Source organism: Psittacula echo (genome assembly GCF_963264785.1).
Source record: "Psittacula echo genome assembly, chromosome: 6".
Lineage (NCBI taxonomy): Eukaryota > Metazoa > Chordata > Aves > Psittaciformes > Psittacidae > Psittacula > Psittacula echo.
In genome coordinates this window covers 41,965,151-41,985,976 of record NC_137743.1, presented here as the reverse complement: position 1 = coordinate 41,985,976, position 20,826 = coordinate 41,965,151, and the positions used below count along the sequence as shown (strand labels likewise).

General features: G+C 37.6%; 1 protein-coding gene across 1 annotated transcript in view; it reads left to right on the top strand.

Moving 5' to 3' along the window:
* CCDC148 (coiled-coil domain containing 148) overlaps nt 1–20,826 on the top strand; it is a gene marked incomplete at both ends in the record, with an annotated part of 77,021 nt that overhangs the window by 16,962 nt on the left and 39,233 nt on the right. Inside the window, 6 exons of the mRNA XM_080621997.1 lie at nt 7,523–7,644; nt 11,508–11,611; nt 12,229–12,311; nt 12,473–12,636; nt 12,898–12,993; nt 13,079–13,260. Of these exons, the coding sequence (XP_080478123.1) occupies nt 7,523–7,644; nt 11,508–11,611; nt 12,229–12,311; nt 12,473–12,636; nt 12,898–12,993; nt 13,079–13,260 (751 nt within the window). The remainder of the gene's footprint in view (nt 1–7,522; nt 7,645–11,507; nt 11,612–12,228; nt 12,312–12,472; nt 12,637–12,897; nt 12,994–13,078; nt 13,261–20,826) is intronic.

The window sequence follows — 20,826 nt, the reverse complement described above, 5'->3', positions numbered from 1 at the left end:
GTTAAATGAATGGTCATTTGTGGGTGAAAACAGATGACATTTGGATTTTCATATTTTTGGTTTAGTGCAAGGGACAGTTTCATAGCACTGTTAAAAAACACTGAAGAACATGCATGAAGAAGCACTGAGAAATGTCACACTTTATCAATGAGTGTTCACTGTTTCCTACTTGGTTTGGTCATGGAATATTCACTGTGCAAAGCCTGGTGTTCATGAATTTTCTTTGCCTTGTATCTTGTATAGTTAACACGTACAGACTTATTATCAAAATGAGTTTGAGCCACAGGAACTGCAGTGTGTGTGTATGTATGTGTACTGCTGTGGCTGTAATTTCAACTGCACTTGCAATTTGTTTGCAGTAACAGTGGGAGCTCATTTATGAAACTGTTGTCCATATAAGTTAGAAATTTATGCTTCATCTGTTTTTGATGATTCTGCAATGCAGAATGTTGTCATGAAGAAACGTAGTTCACAGGGAGGTAAAATGCTAAGTATTTTGGTTTCAGTGTCATGTTTTTATTTGAAATTAATAGCTTTCTGTCAGAGTAGTTTCTTTTCCATTGCTTCTGCTGCTCTTTCTTCCCTCCTTCGTGTTGCACTGTTGCATTGTGCTAATCTTGGAACTGGTGTGTAAATTAGTTCAACTCACTAAAACAGCAGAGAAATGACTGTGTAATTCACAAATGAACAGATTTTGCAGTTCTACTATTTACTGTGTTGTTTCTTGCTGTGGGACCAGAAAAGTGTCAGAGGTGTGACAAAGTGGATGGAATTTTGTGTGGGGGACGGTTGGTGCAGCAGAACTGGGTTTGAGGGAAGAGGGTTTGTGGGGAGGCTGGTTGAACATGACCCTCCCCTTCTGGCATTATTCAGTTACTGATTCAGTTCAGCTGAAAGCTTGCTTTGATCTCTTTCTTTTCTTTGAATGCAAGACCTGTGATGGTGCCCATGCATGCTTAATTAAGATGACAGTAAGGTTTTTTAAGACATCCAAGGTTTTTACTATGTTGTATATCTTATCACATCTGAAATGTGAAGTTTATCCCAAGATGACGTGACTATTTGACACATGCTGCCTGTTGTAGTTGCTTATGAGGAACTTAGCCACTGTTGCTGAAACAGCTGACTTGGGTTGACAAGTGTTAATACAGAGACTCTTAAAGGGGATGTATAGGGATCTATACGTAAACCACAGCCTCTAAATCTAAGGAAAGAATGATCTTTTCAGGCTTAATTTCTAAAAAACATAATTAAAAAACTTTCCTTACGTTTGGGTCACTAGGATTGTTTTATCTTGAAAAGCACAAAGCAAAGAATAGATGATCTATGTGACAGCATTACAGATTCAGTAAGGAAATAATATTTTTTCTTTTACTAGGCTGCTAAATGATACGAGGCATATGAAATCTCTCTTAAGAAACACAAATTTGTACAATTTCTAATTACATTTTTAGAGAGACATACCGTCTCTCCTCAGAAAGCAATACATATGTTTTGAATGTGTTTTTAGATTGCATCCACACTGTTAGTATTCTCAAAACATGTTTGTTTCTCAACAGGTATAAAAAAAAATAAAATAAAAATGAGTGAACCGGACCATGGAACATGCTTTAACACTCGCAGGAATAGTGATGTAGGTATGTATGCTATCATGTTCAAATTGTTTTCTCACAATCTAGAATAAAACTACTTATAAAGTATCCTGTGAAATTAATAACTGCATGTGGAAGCTGCTATAGCATTCTGATCATAGAATCCTAGAATAGTTTGGGTTGGAAGGGACCTTAAAGATCATCCAGTTCCACCCCTGCCTTGGGGGGGATACCTTCCACTAGACCAGGTTGCCCAAGGCCCCATCCAACCTGTCCTTGAACACTTTCAGGGATGGGGCAACCACAGCTTCTCTGAGTGACCTGTACCACAGCCTCACCACCCTAACAGTGAAGAACAACTTCATAAGATCTAGTCTAAATCTCCCCTGTCAGTTTAAAGCCATCCCACTTTGTCCTATCCCTATAAACCCATGTAAAAAGTCCATCTCCAGCTTTGTTGTTGGCCCCTTTAGGCACTGGAAGCTGCTCTAAGGTCTTCCTGGAGCCGCCTTTTCTGCAGGCTGAACAAGCCCAGCTCTCTCAGCTCGTCCCTATAGGAAAGGTGCTCCAGCCCTCTGGACCTGCTCTAACAGGTCGGTGTCTTTCTTGTACTGGAGACCCCAGAGCTGTATGTAGTGCTCCATGAAGGTCTGATAAGAGCACAGTAAATGGGCAAAATCTCTTCCTTCAACCTGCTGGCCATGCTTCTTTGTATGCAGCTTAGAATATGACTGGATTTCTGGGCTGCAAGCACACATTGCCAGCTTATGTTCAGTTTTCTGTCCACCAGGATTCCCAAGTCCTTCTCCGCAGAGCTGCTCTCAATCCGTTTGATGCCTGGTCTGTACTGAGACTGGGGACTGCACTGGTGGCTGACTTGAAAAAAATCTTTCCACAACGAGACATCATCTGGTGTCATGTTGTCAAACTGTCTGTACGCATGTGGTAAATGAAAATCCTTAGGGGAGGCTTGAAGTAGGATCAAGGGATAGTTTTGCAGGATTTACCGTAATGTTTTATATGAGACCCCTCTGCAAAACTGTATGTCAGAAATACTGCTTCCAGGTACTCTGCTCTTAAGAGAGAATGGAAATAAATTTTTTACTAAGACCTAATGGTAAGTTTTATTACTAAAGAGACATAAAAAAGAGGTTGGAAAGAAAGGCCCATTCCTTATCTCTATAAGCTTCCTACCTTATGTCAAGTTACTGAGGATGTGTTTGTTAAAGCTTTACAGCACTGGGGCAAAAGTTCAAGTAATTTCATTTACCATTATATTTGTATCTCAGGTTTTAGCAGATATTTGTTCTAGAAAATTGTGAACAGATATTTTAAAATCTCAAAGTTGAATATTTTATATTTTTATTCATGTGTCTATTTATGTGTATATATTTGTGGGTGTATACATACATATAAAATATATATAAAATATGTTAGCAGTTAAATAAATTCTGCATCCTGTACGCTGAAACTCTGATTTTTGCATTAAATCTCATGTGGATAGACCCTTTTGACTTCATAAAATTCTTCAGTAGAAGAAGAAACAGATGAAGATTAGTCATAGAGATTCATAAGGCTCAGATATGTAGGCTAAAGAAAAAGCTTATTGAAAGCAAAGATAAAATTAAATTATTTGGGGTTAGAGGTGTGGAAATTGAATCTGTCTTTCACTCATTTTTTTCTTGGATGTGAAGGACATTATTAAGTTGGTGAAGATGAGTTACCTGAGTGAAAAAGTACCTCAGGTACCTACTTTCTCTTACATTAGTTCTGTATGTAGCTATGTATATTTATATGTTTTATATAAAACTTTAAGAGTGTAGAAAATATTAGATTATATTGCTAAATTAAACTTGTGACTTTCAGAGACAACTCGTAAGGTTTTCAAACATCGCTGCAAGTGTTTTTTGCTTAGAAACCCAATATAGTAACAACTTTCTATATCTAAGCACCATCAAATTTAACCTTTTTAAGTAAATGGATTGTCTCCACTTATTCCCTGTTCTCTGAAACATTTTTATGTGGTTAGAACAGATTAAGGCAACACAGCCATAGGAAAGCAGTGCTTCTCACTGTTATTTTACAGCAGTCCTTATTCTCTCCATCTATTCATTCAGTGGGATGGTTCATTCTCCTTTCCTCTTTGCTTTCTACACTGTATTAGTTATTGCTTCCTGTACATCAGTATACACTTCTACAGTTTTTGTCCTGGTTTTCCATGCTTTTTGTTGTCAACTCTCTTCTCTCATATTGTGAGAAAGAAAGGGTACAAAAAAGATTACATGGATTTGTATTTTGTTCACATCCCCTGTCCTTACTGAACTATAGTGAAGAATAAATCTGTCATAGAGAAAGTAAGATTTGAAAAGCCAGTGGTGAGTGAGAGCTGTCAAACAGGTACAGCAAACTGTATTTACACTGAAGTTTAAGGACATGACAGTGCTGACATAGACCAAAGAAAGCTGGTCAGGATACTGCAGTTGTAAGTGCCATACCGAGGTAGGGTTTCTACCCCTGGATATCTATACCACAATTCAGAACAAGTGGCGTGGGAGATCCAGGCTAATGAAATCATCCAGGATCTCCTTCAATCAGGAATTGGAAGTTAGAGTGGCTGAAAGTTGGCAGTAGCATAAGGGCTTTGTTGCTGCATGCATGGATATGTGTACAGGATGGATGTAGAACACTTCAAAAACATTGACACTAGGTACTTAGAAGAGGTTTCTGCAGCAGCTGCAACAGGCTGCTGGAAGATGACGGTGTCCCACCTTTGCGTTGACACTTACCTGCATCATAGTATGCTATCCTGAAATTAACTGAGGATCTGATGGTCCGGGAACACTACATGTGTTTCAAAGGTCATGAGATTCACAACCACCATACCAAGAAGTTGTGCTTAATGATTTCTAGCTGTAGTTAATGTCATTTAGTAATACTACTAACAATTACTGATTCTCTCCTAATGAATGACAGGATGCATCAGCTGTGAACTTATCTCCTAGGTGGTCCCAGGCATTTGCCTGCAGGGAGCCTGAAATAAAAATGTTAATGGCATTGCTCTGAAACTCCGGCCATGCCCTGCTGCTCATGCATGTGGACATTGATGTTACTGCCCAAAGTGATTCCTAGCAGACTAGAAGTGATTGTAAGCCTTTGGGAGCAGTAACGAATGAGTAATAGGCTTAGGAGAAAGAACTGAAGAGTGGCTTTTCAGAGGGTTTGGCAACAGAACTTCTACTTCTTTGAACACAGAATGATGTTCTGTGATCTTTGCTGGACAATGTTGTAAGCAGTCTCAAAAAGAAGGAAAAGGAAAAAAAAGGAATCTGCATATAAAATCTTGGATGGTTTAGGATTGAGAACTTTAGATTTGGATTGATGACAATAAAAGCCTACAGATAAGCAAAGCTACCTAGAGGCCTGAAAACTGAAGTGAGGTTATTCATACTAAGCTCAGAGAAGGGATAAAATGAAAGAATTAGTGGATCAAACTATTGAACTTTTTTGGGTAAGGTATATAGAGAATAAAAAGGCAGTCATAATGCAAGATTATGCTGGTTAGCATAATACTGATTGGGTGGAATAATTCACATGTTATGAAGATTAATGGCAAAGAAAGCAGGCTTGGCAAGCAGGAGGAGAGGAGGAAGCCTTTCTTTATGTAGGTGATGTGCTCTTTCAAGCTCAGAGAGTGGAAGCTGCAAAAGGAGTGCCTGTGGAAACCAGACATTATGAGTAGAGGGAAAGAAGGACACAGTTCTGCTTTGATGAGAGTCTGCCGCAGGCTAGTAAGCCAGAAAAATCTGATTAATATTAGGCAGCTATGTACCTGAGGTTACCTTGAGTATGCTTTCTCTTTCTGTTGCCAAATCTCATTTGGACAGGATCTACAGCCTTGGTTTTCTGTGTTCATTCTGGTATGGCTGATGGTCTTCTCAGTCCTTGGCCCAATGTTAGGTGTATACATAAGAGATTTTGTATTAAAGTGACCATGAAGTGGTGGCAATTATCATTCTTAGGAAGTTGGTGAGAGGGGAGAGAAATGAAAGCAGTGGATTTCAGGAATGTGAACGTAAGCTCAGATGAGCTTATGTGGTGTCCCTCAGGGATCAGTGTTGGGACCAGTCTTGTTCAACATCTTTGTCAGTGACATGGACAGTGGGATTGAGTGCGCCCTCAGCAAGTTTGCCGATGACACCAAGCTGTGTGGTTCGGTTGATACGCCAGAGGGAAGGGATGCCATCCAGAGAGACCTCGACACACTTGTGAGGTGGGCTGATGCCAACCTTATGAAGTTTAACCATGCCAAGTGCAAGGTCCTACACCTGGGTCAGAGCAATCCCAGGCACAGCTACAGGTTAGGCAGAGAAGAGATTCAGAGCAGCCCTGTGGAGAAGGACTTGGGGGTGTTGGTTGATGAGAAACTGGACATGAGCCAGGTTCAGTGTGTGCACTCGCAGCCCAGAAAGCCAACCGTATCCTGGGCTGCATCAAAAGGAGCGTGACCAGCAGGTCAAAGGAGGTGATCCTGCCCCTCTACTCTGCTCTCATGAGACCTCACTTGGAGTATTGTGTGCAGTTCTGGTGTCCTCAACATAAAAAGGACATGGAACTGTTGGAACAAGTCCAGAGGAGGGCCATGAGGATGATCAGGGGACTGGAGCACCTCCCGTATGGAGACAGAAGAAAGTTGGGGCTGTTCAGCCTGGAGAAGAGAAGGCTGCGTGGAGACCTCATAGCAGCCTTCCAGTATCTGAAGGGGGCCTATAAGGATGCTGAGGACGGACTCTTCATTAGGGACTGTAGTGATAGGAGAACGGGTAACGAGTTAAAACTTAAAGAGGGGAAGTTTAGATTGGATATAAGGAGGAAGTTCTTTACTGTAAGGGTGGTGAGGCACTGGAATGGGTTGCCCAGGGAGGTTGTGAATGCTCCATCCCTGGTGGTGTTCAAGGCCAGGTTGGACAGAGCCTTGGGTGACATGGTTTAGTGTGAAGTGTCCCTGCCCATGGCAGGGGGGTTGGAACTTGATGATCTTAAGGTCCTTTCCAACCCTAACTATTCTATGATTCTATGAGGACTCCATGGTAAACTTCAGGTAACTCAAGTTTGGGAAATATGGCAATCCCTCAAAGAAGCTTCTTAAAGAGATCGTTGTAAATAACCTTTATTGTGGTGAAAGACCAACTTGGTTGAATCTTTACTGACGTCAAATGCCTTTTCAGCGAAACTGCTTCATGTGGGGTTTTTTTGGATAACAGTCTGTCACGGTCTTTAAAATACTGATGGTAGGACTGGAGAAAGTGGACGTTATTATCCATTCTGTTTGCAGCAGAAGCTAAGGGTGATGTTTTTCTTGCCTTTTAGTGCCTTTCTCTTTGAGGAAGGATGTTGTTTTCCTGGGGGCCTACAGACATTTAATAGAAAAATTATGCTGTTTCTAGTGCCTGGATATTCAATGGAAAATGTAACTGCAACTCACTCTGTTTACCTATCATTGGTAGTTTATATAATTTTAGGAAAAATATATTCCTATTGCTCAATCTATAGATTATAATAATGATTGAGGTAATTTTCCAGTTTGTGAAATAAGAATGCATGTGTTGAAATTTACGTATTTCTGTATTAGAAATTACTAAAATTTCAGTAAGCATAGTTTAAAGTGAATTATTCTTTAGGTTCACATATTAAAAAATGTTTTCAAACTTTTTGTGAGCAGACAAATGGTTAATTTTTTTTTTATGTAGCTTCTACTAGCTTATGTTTGTTTCAAATTCTTATTTACCAACTAACAATCTCCTTGTTATGAAAACTTTTAATATTTAAAATACACTGTTTCTCAGTTCTATCTATAATGCTTTCATTCTATGACTCATGCTTAAAATATTTCTCCAGAATTTGAAATGACTTGTGTTTTATGTGATAACTAGAAAATCTGGTGATTCCTATAAGACATGGCTTTTTCAGCTCTAAGTATAAACCTGTTGACTACAAACATCTATATGAACTTGCTGCAGTAGAAAAAATGGCATCTGAAAAAATCCAATTAGAGGTATGGTTTTTATATTATTTGTAATGTGAGTGACTTTAAAATTAAATAATGTTTCTTTTCACTGCCCAAAGGAATCTGAGAATGAATAGGGATTAAAAATTGCTGTAACAGTGTTCAGCAAAAGGGGGCAAAAGATGGGGAGTTTATCACTGTGTTATTGTGATTTGGACATGTTAGTGGCAAAGTGTGGAAATTCTTTTAATGAAAGGTGCAAAATATGTGTGGATTTGGTTTACTGCAAAGACAGGAAAAATTTGTATCTGAGTGCTTTGAGGAAAATCATCCAGACTCATTGTGAGAGCTACTCAAAATACTGGGGGTAATGAAGAAATATGGGAATAAATGGGAATGGGAAGTTGATCCAGAAAGAAACAAAATTAGGTGAAGTGAGGATTTTGAAAAGTCAAGCTGAGGCAGATCTTGAAAGAAAATTGAAAGGGTTTTATAGCTATAGAATGTAACTGTAGAGCTAGACAGATCGAAAGGTATAAGTACCTGCTATATGGCCCAAGTGGTAAGAACATAGCTTATTTAATACTAGTAAAGTTTAATGAAAACTTTACCTCTACTTTTATGAAGAATTATGATTATGTGTGGGCCAAGCAGGGTCACTAGCAGAACTGGAGAAGCAGCAAAAGTTAGGGCTGTCAAACTGGAAAGAAGACTTCAGTACCAGATTTTCTCCATCCACTAATGCAATTTCACATATTCTTATTTTCTGTAATTCTGATCTTAGAGGCATTTAATAATTCCATGCAACAATGAGTGGTACCGTATGAGTTGAAAATAGCAAAGCAAATTAGTATATTAAGATTTTGGGAGCACTTTTGGCAATGATACACCCAAAGTCCTCAATGACATGCAAGTTAGAGTACGAGGTGAAGAGAAGGATTTGTAAACACAAGAAAGAAAATGAAAAGTAGGACCCATCTGTAAATATGGGAGAGGACAGGGTGAACACTGGTAGCTCTCCAGACAGCCTCACTTCATCCTTTACGTTAGGCATATGGCAAACATTATGACAGAGTTCTACCTTTGCAGAACAAGAACCAAATATTAGAGAAAATGTAAAGAGAGAATTAGAAAGATTAAGATATAGCTCAGGCACAGCTAACTAGAATACTGCACGTGACCTTCATGATTACTGTACATCTCTTCTGTGTCTCCCTGAATAATAAAGGAAAAAAAACCACATAAGGAATCCTGAAGTTCTAAAATAAAAAAAAAAAAAGTCCTTACATGTCTAAATCATATTTAGAAGTTCTTTACTGAAGTAATTAAATGAAATACTTTGGTTAGCAACATAACCATATACTTTTTTTTTTTTGCTGTTGTTGTTCTGATGCTCTTTCTTAAATCCTAGTGAATGGAATATATACAGTACCAACAAGCATAATTTACTAGTTTATACTACTATCCTGAAGGCCTTGCAACAAAAAAGGGGGTTGCTCATGCATCTCCTCTCTCTGTCTTTAAAATAGAAAAGTGTGACAGTGAATGACAGAAAAAAAATACACACTTTATAGTATTGCTTCCTTTAATGCATGTGAGTATAAATATGTCAGAAGTGCTGGCAGATATTTCTTCGTGTATTGGCAGTACAAAATTCTACTGAATTCATTCAAGCTTTAACTTTTCATCATCTGTCTTTTGGTATTTCACCTTTTCAAGTGTTTTCCAACTGAGTAGGTAGTAAAATATATATGCTGAAAGCTCCATAGAGAATAGAATGTGTTCCAGCTACTACTTTTTAGTTGCTGATTCAGGCTATCCAAATTTCAAAGTGCTGAGTTACTCCTTCAGTGAGTTAGAACCAAAGAAGTAAACTGTAAATCAATTGCCAGCCATTTAAGAAAGAAAAATACAACACATACATAAAAAAGCTAATATTGCAGCAGTTAGGCATATAATGTCATTGTAAGTGTTATAAAATCATTTCAAGATCGTATTAAACTTTATCTACAGAACTAGTTCAACTTTTCACCTAAGTTTTAGAATTGATTTGAAGATATATCTATTTTCAGATTACTTCAAATACAGTATTCTGTTTGCTGAAGTCTGGTTTTAAGCACCTAATGGTAATCAAGAAGAAGCTGTAAGTAACATGAAAATACGCAAGCAATAAAAATGAGACATTATCTTTGATTCAGAAGCGTTGTAACATACCAATTGAAAGCATAAAACGGGTGCTTTAAAACTTGCTTATAGTACAGTCGTATATGCAGCTTCCTATAAACATCTTGTTTCTCATTCAGAGTCACATCATGTCTCCATAGCATCTATTGCAACTTCTTACCTAAGTAATACCCACTAAAGCAGGCTTGCTGCAGAAGCATGATGATTCTTCACAGAGAGAACCACATTCTAGTTGTGGTTCTCCATGTGACTATATAGAAAACACTTATATTCAACCAGATATAGTAAACTCGGATTCAAGAGGTGTAAATGTTTCTAGTTTCAGAATTTGAAGTATTTTGTTTTGAAGTTAAGATTTTGCTTTGCTGGTGGGTGAATGAGGGGCCCTGATTCAAGAAGTGATGGGATTCTTGCTTACTTGTGCATGAGTCCTGCAAGGAAAAGTTCAGTGAACTTTCTCCTTGAGAAGCCTGCTGGTGTCACTTGCCCAGGGAGAACACGCTTGTCGAGGGTTTGCTCTCCCTGTTTTTATGCATGTGAACGCAGAGAGGGTAACTGTGGTTCTTTCCAACTTTCACCAAGCAGGAAAGTTGACTAAGCATTTTAAACAGCAGATTACTTCTACCTGAGCTAAGTGGAAAACCACCATTTTTTTACTTGAAACATTAATTCTTTCCTGAATTAGATGTGGAATGACATCTTTATTCATTTTTTCCTGTTACGAGCTAGGACAAGATTTTCCTTTTTTTTTTTTTTTTTTCCTCCTTGTTTTGCTATCATTCTGCAGTAGAATAATCTATCTGCATGAAGTATGGTCTAGGGAAGGAAAAAAAAAAAGGGTGTGTGTGAATTGTGGGAGCCTCTGGAATCACAAGGGTGTTTGCAACCAGAAGTTGGCTGGCTCAGGGATGAGGTTAGGTGTAATGGAGGAACACGGTGGCAAGGTGGCAAAAAGAGAAGGAGCAGGAAAGGAGCCAGCTCTGAACTGAAATGCTGCTTTGTCCTGAGTGTCCATTAAGAGGCCAGAAGGCAGTCGTGATGGTAGGAGGATGACAGAAAACTGACTTGTCTCAGGGGCTTTTGGCAGCCATAGGCTTCTGATCCTTTTTCCTTCACTGTTGGTTGGCCAGAGTCGCCTCGCTGCCACTTCATCAGCCTGTTTTTTTTCTAGTTTAAGAAGTAACTCCATCTGTCTCAAAAGCATGTATTTTTTGTTTTATCTGAAGTTTGAAACAATGTTTTGTGAAGCCCTCAGGGAGTTTTTTAATTGGACAGATTTTGAAAAAGCACTCTGTTTTAGTAACCAATTTTTCGTTGTTGGTTTTTTTTTTTCCCCCAAAGACATACTTTTACTTTTTCATCTTCCCACCTTTAAGAAAGTGTATTTTTCTTTCTCCTGCACATCTTTCCCCCATTCACCTCCTGGGTAATGGGGATGGGAAAGAAAGGGGGGAAAAAAGGGAAAGAAAAGGGGGAAAAAGGGAAAGAAAGGAAAGAAGAAAATGGACTGCATTTTTTTTTCCACCTTCTCCTCTCATTTAATCGTGATTTAAATGGATTTTTTTTTTCCAGTGAAAATTGGGTACATTTGAACCTGTTGTTCTTTAGAAAAAAGAAGTTTTGAAAAAAGACTTGTAGGTTCACCATTCTGTAGTTAAAAGTTTCCATGTGGAGGCATTTAATAAAGCTATTGAACAGATACTTACAAGCTTTAATTTTTCCTGCAGATTAAAAAAACAGAGCAATTTTCAAAAAATAACAAAGAGCAAATGCTGCTGAAACAGCATCGGCAAGTTTGGTGGCAAGAGCATAAAAGACTGAGTGAGAACAGGTAAAAGCTGAGGAATAATTAGCCATTATTAAACAAATACTTCCATAGAAAGAGATTCTGATGTGGCATACTTGATTCGAAGGACATTAAGAGGAAAATATTAAAATATCTGAACTGAAGATAATTTTTTGGGCAGAGCATGCGAGTTTGTCATCTACATTGGAAGAGGCCTGTAGACATGAAGAGAACTGAGAAAGGGAGGGGAAAATAGAGTGGATGTTATTCTACATGTACCTCTCCATGATGATCTGAGCTGTTTAGTTGTCCTATCAACATTTGTAGGAGTATCAGAAGTTTTCAGATGCTTCTTAATTCCTTCAGAGTCCGTCTCTAAAAGTACATATTGAGTTCATGCTTAGAACAGGGAACATGAATGTTCTTGTCTATTAGCTTGTGTTTTGTGTATACATACAGCAGATCAATGAGAGCATTTGTTGCTCGGAGGGGTGTGGCTTCCATACCAACCAGGACAATGTCCAAGTTCTGCACTTCATACCTTCCCAGGCAAAGAATCCCCCTTTTTACTTAATTATTAGAGTATTTGAGGCTTAGCATTCTTGAAAGCATAATGAATAAGAAATTGAAACTTCTGTAAAACTCATATTCATACCTTCCAGGCAAAAAACAGAAGCAGAAATAAAGGCTTTTCTTGATGAAGAAAGCCATAAGCACAATTTTTTTCTGGATATGAAGGATTTGGGTAAGAACCTTTTATTTATTTCTTGATTATTTATTAGAATCAAAATTATCTTGATTATTTGAGGTTTTAAATCCCTGTCTTGACAGGTTTAGATTTAAAAAGCACAGTGCTGTGTATTATCTTGTGTGTTTGAGAAAGCTTTATGTTTTATTTGGATATAGAGCATAAACTATCAGAGGAGCGGGATACATACCAAACAAATACTATAGCTCCTATCTGGCAACTAAAAGAGAATTTGAAATTATGGCTGAATGAAATGCAGTGTTACCTCTCAGAAGAATCTTGTCTGAAATCTAAGATCAATCCAGTTGAGATGTTACAACAGGTTGGTATTTTAACTTTATTTTTATAATTTATTATCACTGTATTTTTAGCATTTTCATTTATTTTTATGTACTACTTTGAAATTATAACTCATATTCAGAGTATCCCATAACCTCTTTACCTGCCATAGTATAAGTCTGCTTCACTAAAATCTGTAAGAGCATCGCATTGTAGTACTGGAAATCAGGCTTTTTGTTTCAAAATAAGAGATTTCATATTAAAACCAGATGAAGAAGTAACAGTAACTTATTTCATGAAATAGATCAAATTTGTGAAGAAGCAACAGAAAGCAATTTTGGAATTCCTTTTCCTTGAAAGTTTGGCTTTGGAAAGAGAGATAGAAGACTATAAAACAAAAGTAAGCTTTTCCTTGTAAGTTAGCAGTTTTTTGAGGGAGAAAATAAAATGCAGAATAGTCTGCTGAGTAGCATTTTTCATCACAGGCATTAGCACATTCTTTTGAAGAGAAAAATGGACTTTTCCTTGAAGTTCCTTCAGCACTACTGTCTTTGGAATGCCCCTACCCTGATTTGAAGACCTTCCTTATCAATGAATGCCGAAAGCTTGCAAGCGGGTACTGGTCTAAGCTTCAAGAGATTGATCAACAGCTAGATGTTTTATGTAGGTAATGACGTGTGTTTCTGAATTTCTTCTTTTGGGTATAAAATAAGTAACTATAATGTGTTTTGTAATCTATAGATCCTGCAGTTGCCTTTACCATTAGAGTTGGTTGTGTTTTGTGCAGAGCAGAGAGTAGTTGATGCACTGCCTGGCAATCTGGGGTTAAATAGTCAGTTACTGTTTACACAGCTGAGAGAATTGAGGCTGTCCTTTCAAAAGCTCTCATCTGAAATAATAAGTGAAATGTTTTGTGGATTAAAGAACCAATAATCTGGTGTACATCAAATATCCTCTTTAAATGTTTTTGTATGAATAGAAATGATCCTTTCTGTATGGTAATTACGATATCGAATTTATGCCAGAAAAGTACAGTCTTTGAGAGAGATTTAGAATGTATTTATCTATAAAGCAGATAAATAGGTCCAATTTTTTAACAAATTTTGGATTGCTGCAGTAATTTCATCACAAAGAAATGTAAAAAATGTATGTAGCTCTGATTCAGATTAACTGAAAGGGGGAGGTATTTTTCTGTAAACAAAAAAGTTTATAGAAAGAACATAAATTTAATGATCTAGAAATGTAACATAGCCATATAGTAGGAGTATAAAGCTTAGCTTTTCTGCTGAGGCTAACTTGAGTTCAGGGGATACTGAGTTGCAGATATTGGACCATCCTTAACTTCTTTTTGCTATGTCTTGATATTCCTCTGGCTTAGAACGGAATCAAGTTTTAAGAAGATTGAGAATAGGAAGGTCAGAATTGTTTGAATCCTGGGCAAAAGAAACTGAGGAGAGCAGGGAAGTTCCTAAGTTTCTTTGGTAAAACAATCACACGCTGCTTCTAAATCTCCCTCTTTTTCTAGATACACTTACAGTGCAGCACTTAAATCTTCTGCTACTGCTGCTAAGTTTGGGGGTGCTGAAACACGTTTAAAATGTTGGGTCCCATAGGAAGTGATGATATACTCCACTGATTTTTTGATAAATTGTACAGGTGTTCGGTAGGTTCTTCTGTTATCTGAAGCATGTATATTATGACTGTAATATCCTAGCTATTATGACACAATATTTACTAGGAATTGTTCTGATCCTTCCCATATTTTTATTTATTAAGTAGCAAGTGACTAATTTATGGCAGTTCCTTTGCTGCTGTCTCTTATATTTTATTACAGTTGCTTTTTTTGAAAGAAGTTTCAAAAACCTCTGTGAGAAAATATGTGACAAATACTAAATCATTAAATATGTCCAAGGCTTTCTAGTGGCTTTAATTGAAATTGTGTTAAAGTTTGAGCAACACGATTTTGGTGAAAATTTATAAATTTAAATCTCTTGATCCACACAGAATGTATGCTACTGAATAATAGACAGACATCAATGTAGGCAACGGAATCTACGAAAATGGTTGAAAAATCTACCATGGTATTTTCATTGATCATGTGCCAGGTTTGAATTTTGGTGTTGAGCTAGCTTATTTTGTGCTGATAATTAAGTAATGTCGAAATTTAAAAGATAAAATGCCATGTTTGGAAGAGAAAGAAATTCAGTTGGCATAAAAACATATGCAGTGGTACTTTGAAGGAATTAGTTTATGGTAGCTAGTTGAGGAAAAAAGAAACGGCTGTAGCTGGAAAAGATGCCAGTGGTAGTGGCAGCGGCAGCAGTCTGCTGGTGGGATGGAAGGTAGGTTGCATAGGACACTTTACTCAATTTGGATCAGACTGTGCCTGTATCATTAGCTGGGAATGTATGAAATCATAAATGAACCAGCAGTAATTATCTTAGCATTTTATTTAGAGCTAGATCTTGGTCTTTTTTTTGTTTGCTTTCTGGTCTTCAGGTCTTTAATGTATTGCTCATTTATGGTTCTATGATTTTATCCACAACAACATTAAAAATGTGTTTTCAATAAAAAAAAAGCAAGACTTGGTTCTTGTAGAATTGCTTACTTCCAAGATCTGGGTTTTACAAAAGACACAACACTCTCTGTCACTTCTTACATTTATATTGGCTAACTTGCATGAAAATATTCTGCAAGTTTACACAAGATACAGCCTTGTGATTTAAGTATTCTGTAATTCATCAAGCTAACTTTGATCCAACTAACATGGAAAATACTGTCAAAAATGGAGTGACAGGTTTTTGATCTTGACATGTACCCACTGTACTCTGCTGGTTAATACAACCTTAATGAAGTCTTTGCTCTTGTTGTCATTGTTCTATAGCCAAAGATACCAACCATTCTCCTGCAATACTTTTTTCTCATGTTTGTAATTTGAGAAGTTGCTCAGGAGAACAATATAATTATATGACTAGTTACTTCCTCTGAGGATTGTTTCTCTGTAGTTGTTCTTCTCTCATCGTATGCTTTAATGTACAGCAAAGAAACCTTAAGTTAATGCTAGTCTGGCATTATACATCTCATTGTTTAACTGTTCAGACTGTCTAAAAACAGAAAATTTGGAAAATGTGCATGGAATTTCCGAAGAAGAAAAATCAGAATAAGATAATATTCTAGTCTGCTATACTCTTTGTGCGCTTTTCAGTCCTACTAGAATGATCATCACAGTGTTTATTGCTTTTGCAAACTGAAGAAGAATTTGGTTGGTGGTTTTGGTTTGTTTGTTGTTTTTTTTTTTTAAGCATAATATAGGATTATAATGTTTTATAATCTAAATTCACTTCTTTTACTGCTGCTAAACCACAAATTTTTGTGTTTGGGAAATACCCAAGCCCTGACTTATCCCACAAATTGTGCACTTGGAATTGATACATTTGTTATAGCTGAAGATTCTGTAAGCACTTAATTATATTTTTGCCACAATCTCCAAGGGTGTCCAAATTACTTAAATAACTGAAGGATTACTGTAGTAGTGCGTATTCAGCGCTGCGTCTTCTTTAACACCGTTTCAAGTGAATGGGATATTTGGACTAAGTCAAGTAACTTTAGTACCTCTTTTCAGGTGTATTACCAGGATGTTTATCAATCAGCAATGCCATAATTAATAGCATGGAGTTAACATCTCACTTGATGGTATGTTGCGGTCTGAGTCTGCAAATTCAACAAGATGGCAGTGCATCAAGTATGTGTTGCTGTTGTGAAGTATATATGGGGATTATAGAATGCAGAGGGTAGCTTCCCTTCAGAGTTGTTTGTATTCTAGAATGTGTAAAGCCATGAATTAATGGTGGGTAAATCTGTTTCAAAGGAAGCAGCTGCCTCAGGGTTGTTGATTATAGGACAATTGCTGTGTTTCAGTTCTGAAACAAAATCAAGATTGTACTGTTTTCTGGTAGAATGATACATACAAAAAAAGCAAACACTACATTTAAAATTCGGGTCATGCATCCAGCCTTGTAAAATCTGTCAGTATATTGACACTGAAGAAGCCTGGTATTAGCTTAAATATTGATGTACAATGTGTTGGCACTTTTCAAACTCATTTTAGATGAGGTCTTCCTTTCTGGAATTTTACAAAACTTTAAGTGAGGTGACATCTTGAATTCAATCAGACAGGATATTTTGGAATTTCCATGCAGTTAACGGTCACAAATATATTGGGCTGGATCATGCTTCTGCTTTTTTGTCTATGAACAGCTGACAAAATCTCGGCACAGCTGACAAGTTTTGGCACAGATGACAAACCAAGGCATTGGCAGTCAGTCTGTCCCTACTTACAATGAACTACTTGTAGCTCTAGCTGATTGCTCCCCAGAGTATTATCCACAAACCTTAATTTCTCCATCTTATTCCTGTGTAGAGATTCATTGTTAGCTGGCCATTAGAGGAATATACAAGTCAGAGGGAGCCTTGAGAGATATGTGAGATACAGGAGGCAGAAACCGGAGCAGCACCTGGTGTCTCTGCCCTTGTGTGCTGGAGGCAGAAGAGATCACTAGACTGCCCATCAGACCTCCTCTGGTTTTCCCTGCTTTCAAGACCATTGCGTAATGTTTCCTGACCAAGATGTATCTTCCTCTGCCTTGCTCTTCTTGTAGGTGGAAACCCTTTATTTGTTCACAAACCTGCATGGTCAGAAATATCTAAGATTATTAAGAAAGAGAATCTCAGCTTTTAGAACTGTCTTATTACTGTCACTAAAATAATGTGTTCAAATGGCACCATATAGAGGTGTATCAGAACTCGCAGAAGAGGATTACTTATTTGTTTCAGAAATTACAAGAGGTAGTTCAGAATCCAACCCGTGAACTAGTAAACACTTTCTCAGGATGGCTGGTGCTCCCTCTGAGTAAAGGCTACCAGGGTTTCATGGTGGTTCTTCTAATAAACAAATAAGTAAAATATTTGGGTTGCAAAGACAAGAATGCTAGGTGTTATCCTAAGAAAAAAATTATTTTTTAACTAGTTCATCATCAGTAGTAGCAGTTGCAGTGAAAGAGATTTAATCATAGCAAATTTGATCATTAAAGTTATTCTTCAGAAAGACCATACCTCAGAATATCAAATTATGACACAGATTCTAAAATTAATAAATAAACTGATTTCATAGAGAAGGTCCTTCTAGAGAAAAGGGAGAAGTTTAAAACATTAATTTCTGAGGATCAGTTGTGAGAAATTTTTCTTAGAGGAAGTAAATGTTGCAGAAATAGCACTTGTTTCATTACCTCCTCTGTGACAAAGCTCAGGGACTACTCTTTGGAAAACTGTGTCTGTTCTTCAAGACCTTGAGCTTGAAGGTTTCAAGATACTGCAGCAACTGTCTCTCTTTGAAGGATTTCTTATCCCCATTTCACTTTCCAGTGTGCTATTTCTTCTTCAGACTTAGTGTATGAAAATCCTCAGCTCAGACACCTATATTCATTGTCTGTTACGAGAAATTTAAGCAATCACCTATAAAGAAACACTTTCATTGCTACTCTGCTTTTGCTAACATAAATTCACTTTTTTGTGTTGTCTCTAATGTTTGCTTGGTAGTTGTCACTGCAAATGAACTTTTTAGAGGAGCTAGATCTTTTCTCTACGCCCTTTCATAGCCAAGTCAATTTCTTTTCATGATGGCTGGATTTAATAACAAACAGCTGGGTCCTAGAAGTAGTTGTCAGTTATTTCACAGAGTTCATAAGAAGAGAAAGGAAAATAGGTGGAAATATAGATGAGATATATCTCACATAAGTTTGTAGAGGGAAAGCTGTCTCTTTCCACAACTTCATGAATTTCACCCTATTACTGAGTCTCCAGGTCAGGATTATTACTGTAGTATTTCCAGTCCTAAATCTGTAGCTGCACAGGTGATGGGGAGATTTTCTGTATGAGCTTGCACTGCTGTACTGTTGACGCGGGAGTCACGGACAACGCAGAGATGACCAATGTGATCAAGCGATTGCCAAATCTATTCACACACACCAAGAGCTTTTATAGTTTACAGAACTAGCTGATGCAACCAATATAGATTCTGATTGGCTCAAAAGTGCAGTCCACACATTTTTGAAGCAGATAACAAGCTAACTAAAATTATCCATTCGCTACCTTTCTCACATAACTTGCAGTTTCACCATCCCGCTCCCACATCTTGTTAACCTTGAGCAAATGCCAAGCTCCTTATTCTACTGCACATAACTGTCCTTTAGTAACCTAAGGCTAGGCCTTGCAGCCTGGATAACTTGAGTTCAGGCCTTGCAACTTAATTCAGAGTTTGGCTAAGACCAAACAGCTGGGATTGCTCACATGTCCATTGTTCAGTTGTATTCTTCATATCCACCATCTCCTAAGGCTAAGACGTCTGGATTGGTCACGAAATGTCCACCGTCCCTTAGCCACTCCACACTGTACTGCAATACATCACCGTACAGCAAGTGTTTGAAGTCTTGTGTAAATAGGGAAGTCAATGGGCTTTAAGATGAGGTACGACTTAGGAATGCTTCATACACCTCAGTCACTGCCTCAGGTGGGCTGTCAGTTGGCTGGCTGGCATTCTTTTCATGAAAAGTTAGGTTTCTGTTGAATTCTGTTTTTTATTGGCTACATTTTGTGATTCTGTGATTCTATAAATTACTCTAGAGCTGTCAAAAAATGCTGATTGTGAACCTTCCTCTCATGTGGAAAGGCAAAGACTGAAGTGTCAGTGTAGGATCTCTGTCCTGTGACGTAATACTGCTGCCTGTGGACTTTAAGTGTTATTAAAGTTAATTTTAGATGCGTCACTTTCATTTTACTCCATTGCTAACCAGATAAGCTACTCAAAAGCACTACCACAGAAGGCCAGCCAAGAGTTAGAGCTTTCTGTCTTTCTGCAAAAAATCCTTTAATGGCTGGACTCTCTCTGTACACAGTACAAATGTTATTACTGTGAGGTTTCTGTTCTGCTGTTTGTAGCACTAATGGCTGGAATAATATTTTTAGAGCTAATTGACGGAGGTGGGATGTGTTTTCTCCTTACCTGGCCACCTTCACTGTGGTGCTGTCTGCATAAAAGATGAGTAACTTTAGACTTTTATTCAGAGAAAAAGAAAATAGAGAAAAATACACAGAGTACAAGCAGAAAGGTGTTCATTACTAGGGAATAGTGATTTTAATATTCCCTTGTATTTGCTTATTGTTAGTTGCCACCATCCTCATCTTGGATTAATGATTCTGTGCTGACATGTTACAGTGAGCTAAGAATCATTTTTGTTTCATGAAAGTCACAGGATGAAGAACTGAAGTGGGGAGGAAGGAACCTCTGATCACTAGCTGTCTCCAGACAGATTGGTGAAAGTTAAATTCCTCTTACTACTATAAGGGTAAAAATAAAGCCTATGAGTTTGTGTGAAGCGAACCGTAAAATAAATGCCTTCAGTTAGGTGAAGGTAAGTGGACCTCTATCCAGATATGTGCCAACTTCATGGCAAAGCAATCAGCAGCAGAAAGTGCCAGTGGAGAGTGGAAAAGCTGAAATGTATGTCACTGAGAGATTGGGTTCCCTTGCCTGACAGGATATTATTTCAAAAACAGTTTGTTGAAATGGGATATTGTATCTTTGCATTCTTGAGATATGTCTGCAAGTGAAGCTTTCAGTTTCTCAAAGCTAACAGGTCTAGGGATATTTTCTTCTTTCCTCCTTCGGTGTCCCAGAATATTGTACAATATAATATATTTTGGGTTTACTGTACAGTGGTTTTTAAAGAAAAGTTGTATTAAACTCGATTACATAAAATATTTTTTAGTATTTGTGTTTACTATTCTCTCTTTAGAGATGCTAGATTGTATAATAAAATCTAGTTTGATATTAATTACATATGAGCATCTCACCAAAAATCCTCTTTTTTTAAATACCTGGTATTTCTGCCTGCATAAGGATGTTGTTCTAACATCTTAACAAATGCAGTGCTATTAAATACCCAGACACCACTGATGGCTCAGGAAGTCTGAGAGCTGCAAACAGTTGGAGGCTCTAGGAATTTGGTGGGAGGTAGTCAAATGATTGCCTTTTAATTTTCCCCAGGCTTTTAGTCACAGAGACCTTTTGGTCTGACTCAGTGTTGCTGCTCATACATTAATGCTGACAATAAAAGCCTGACGTTAATCCCTTCAAGGCCAAGAGTTCAGGTTGAGGCTAAAATCTAATATACTAAAT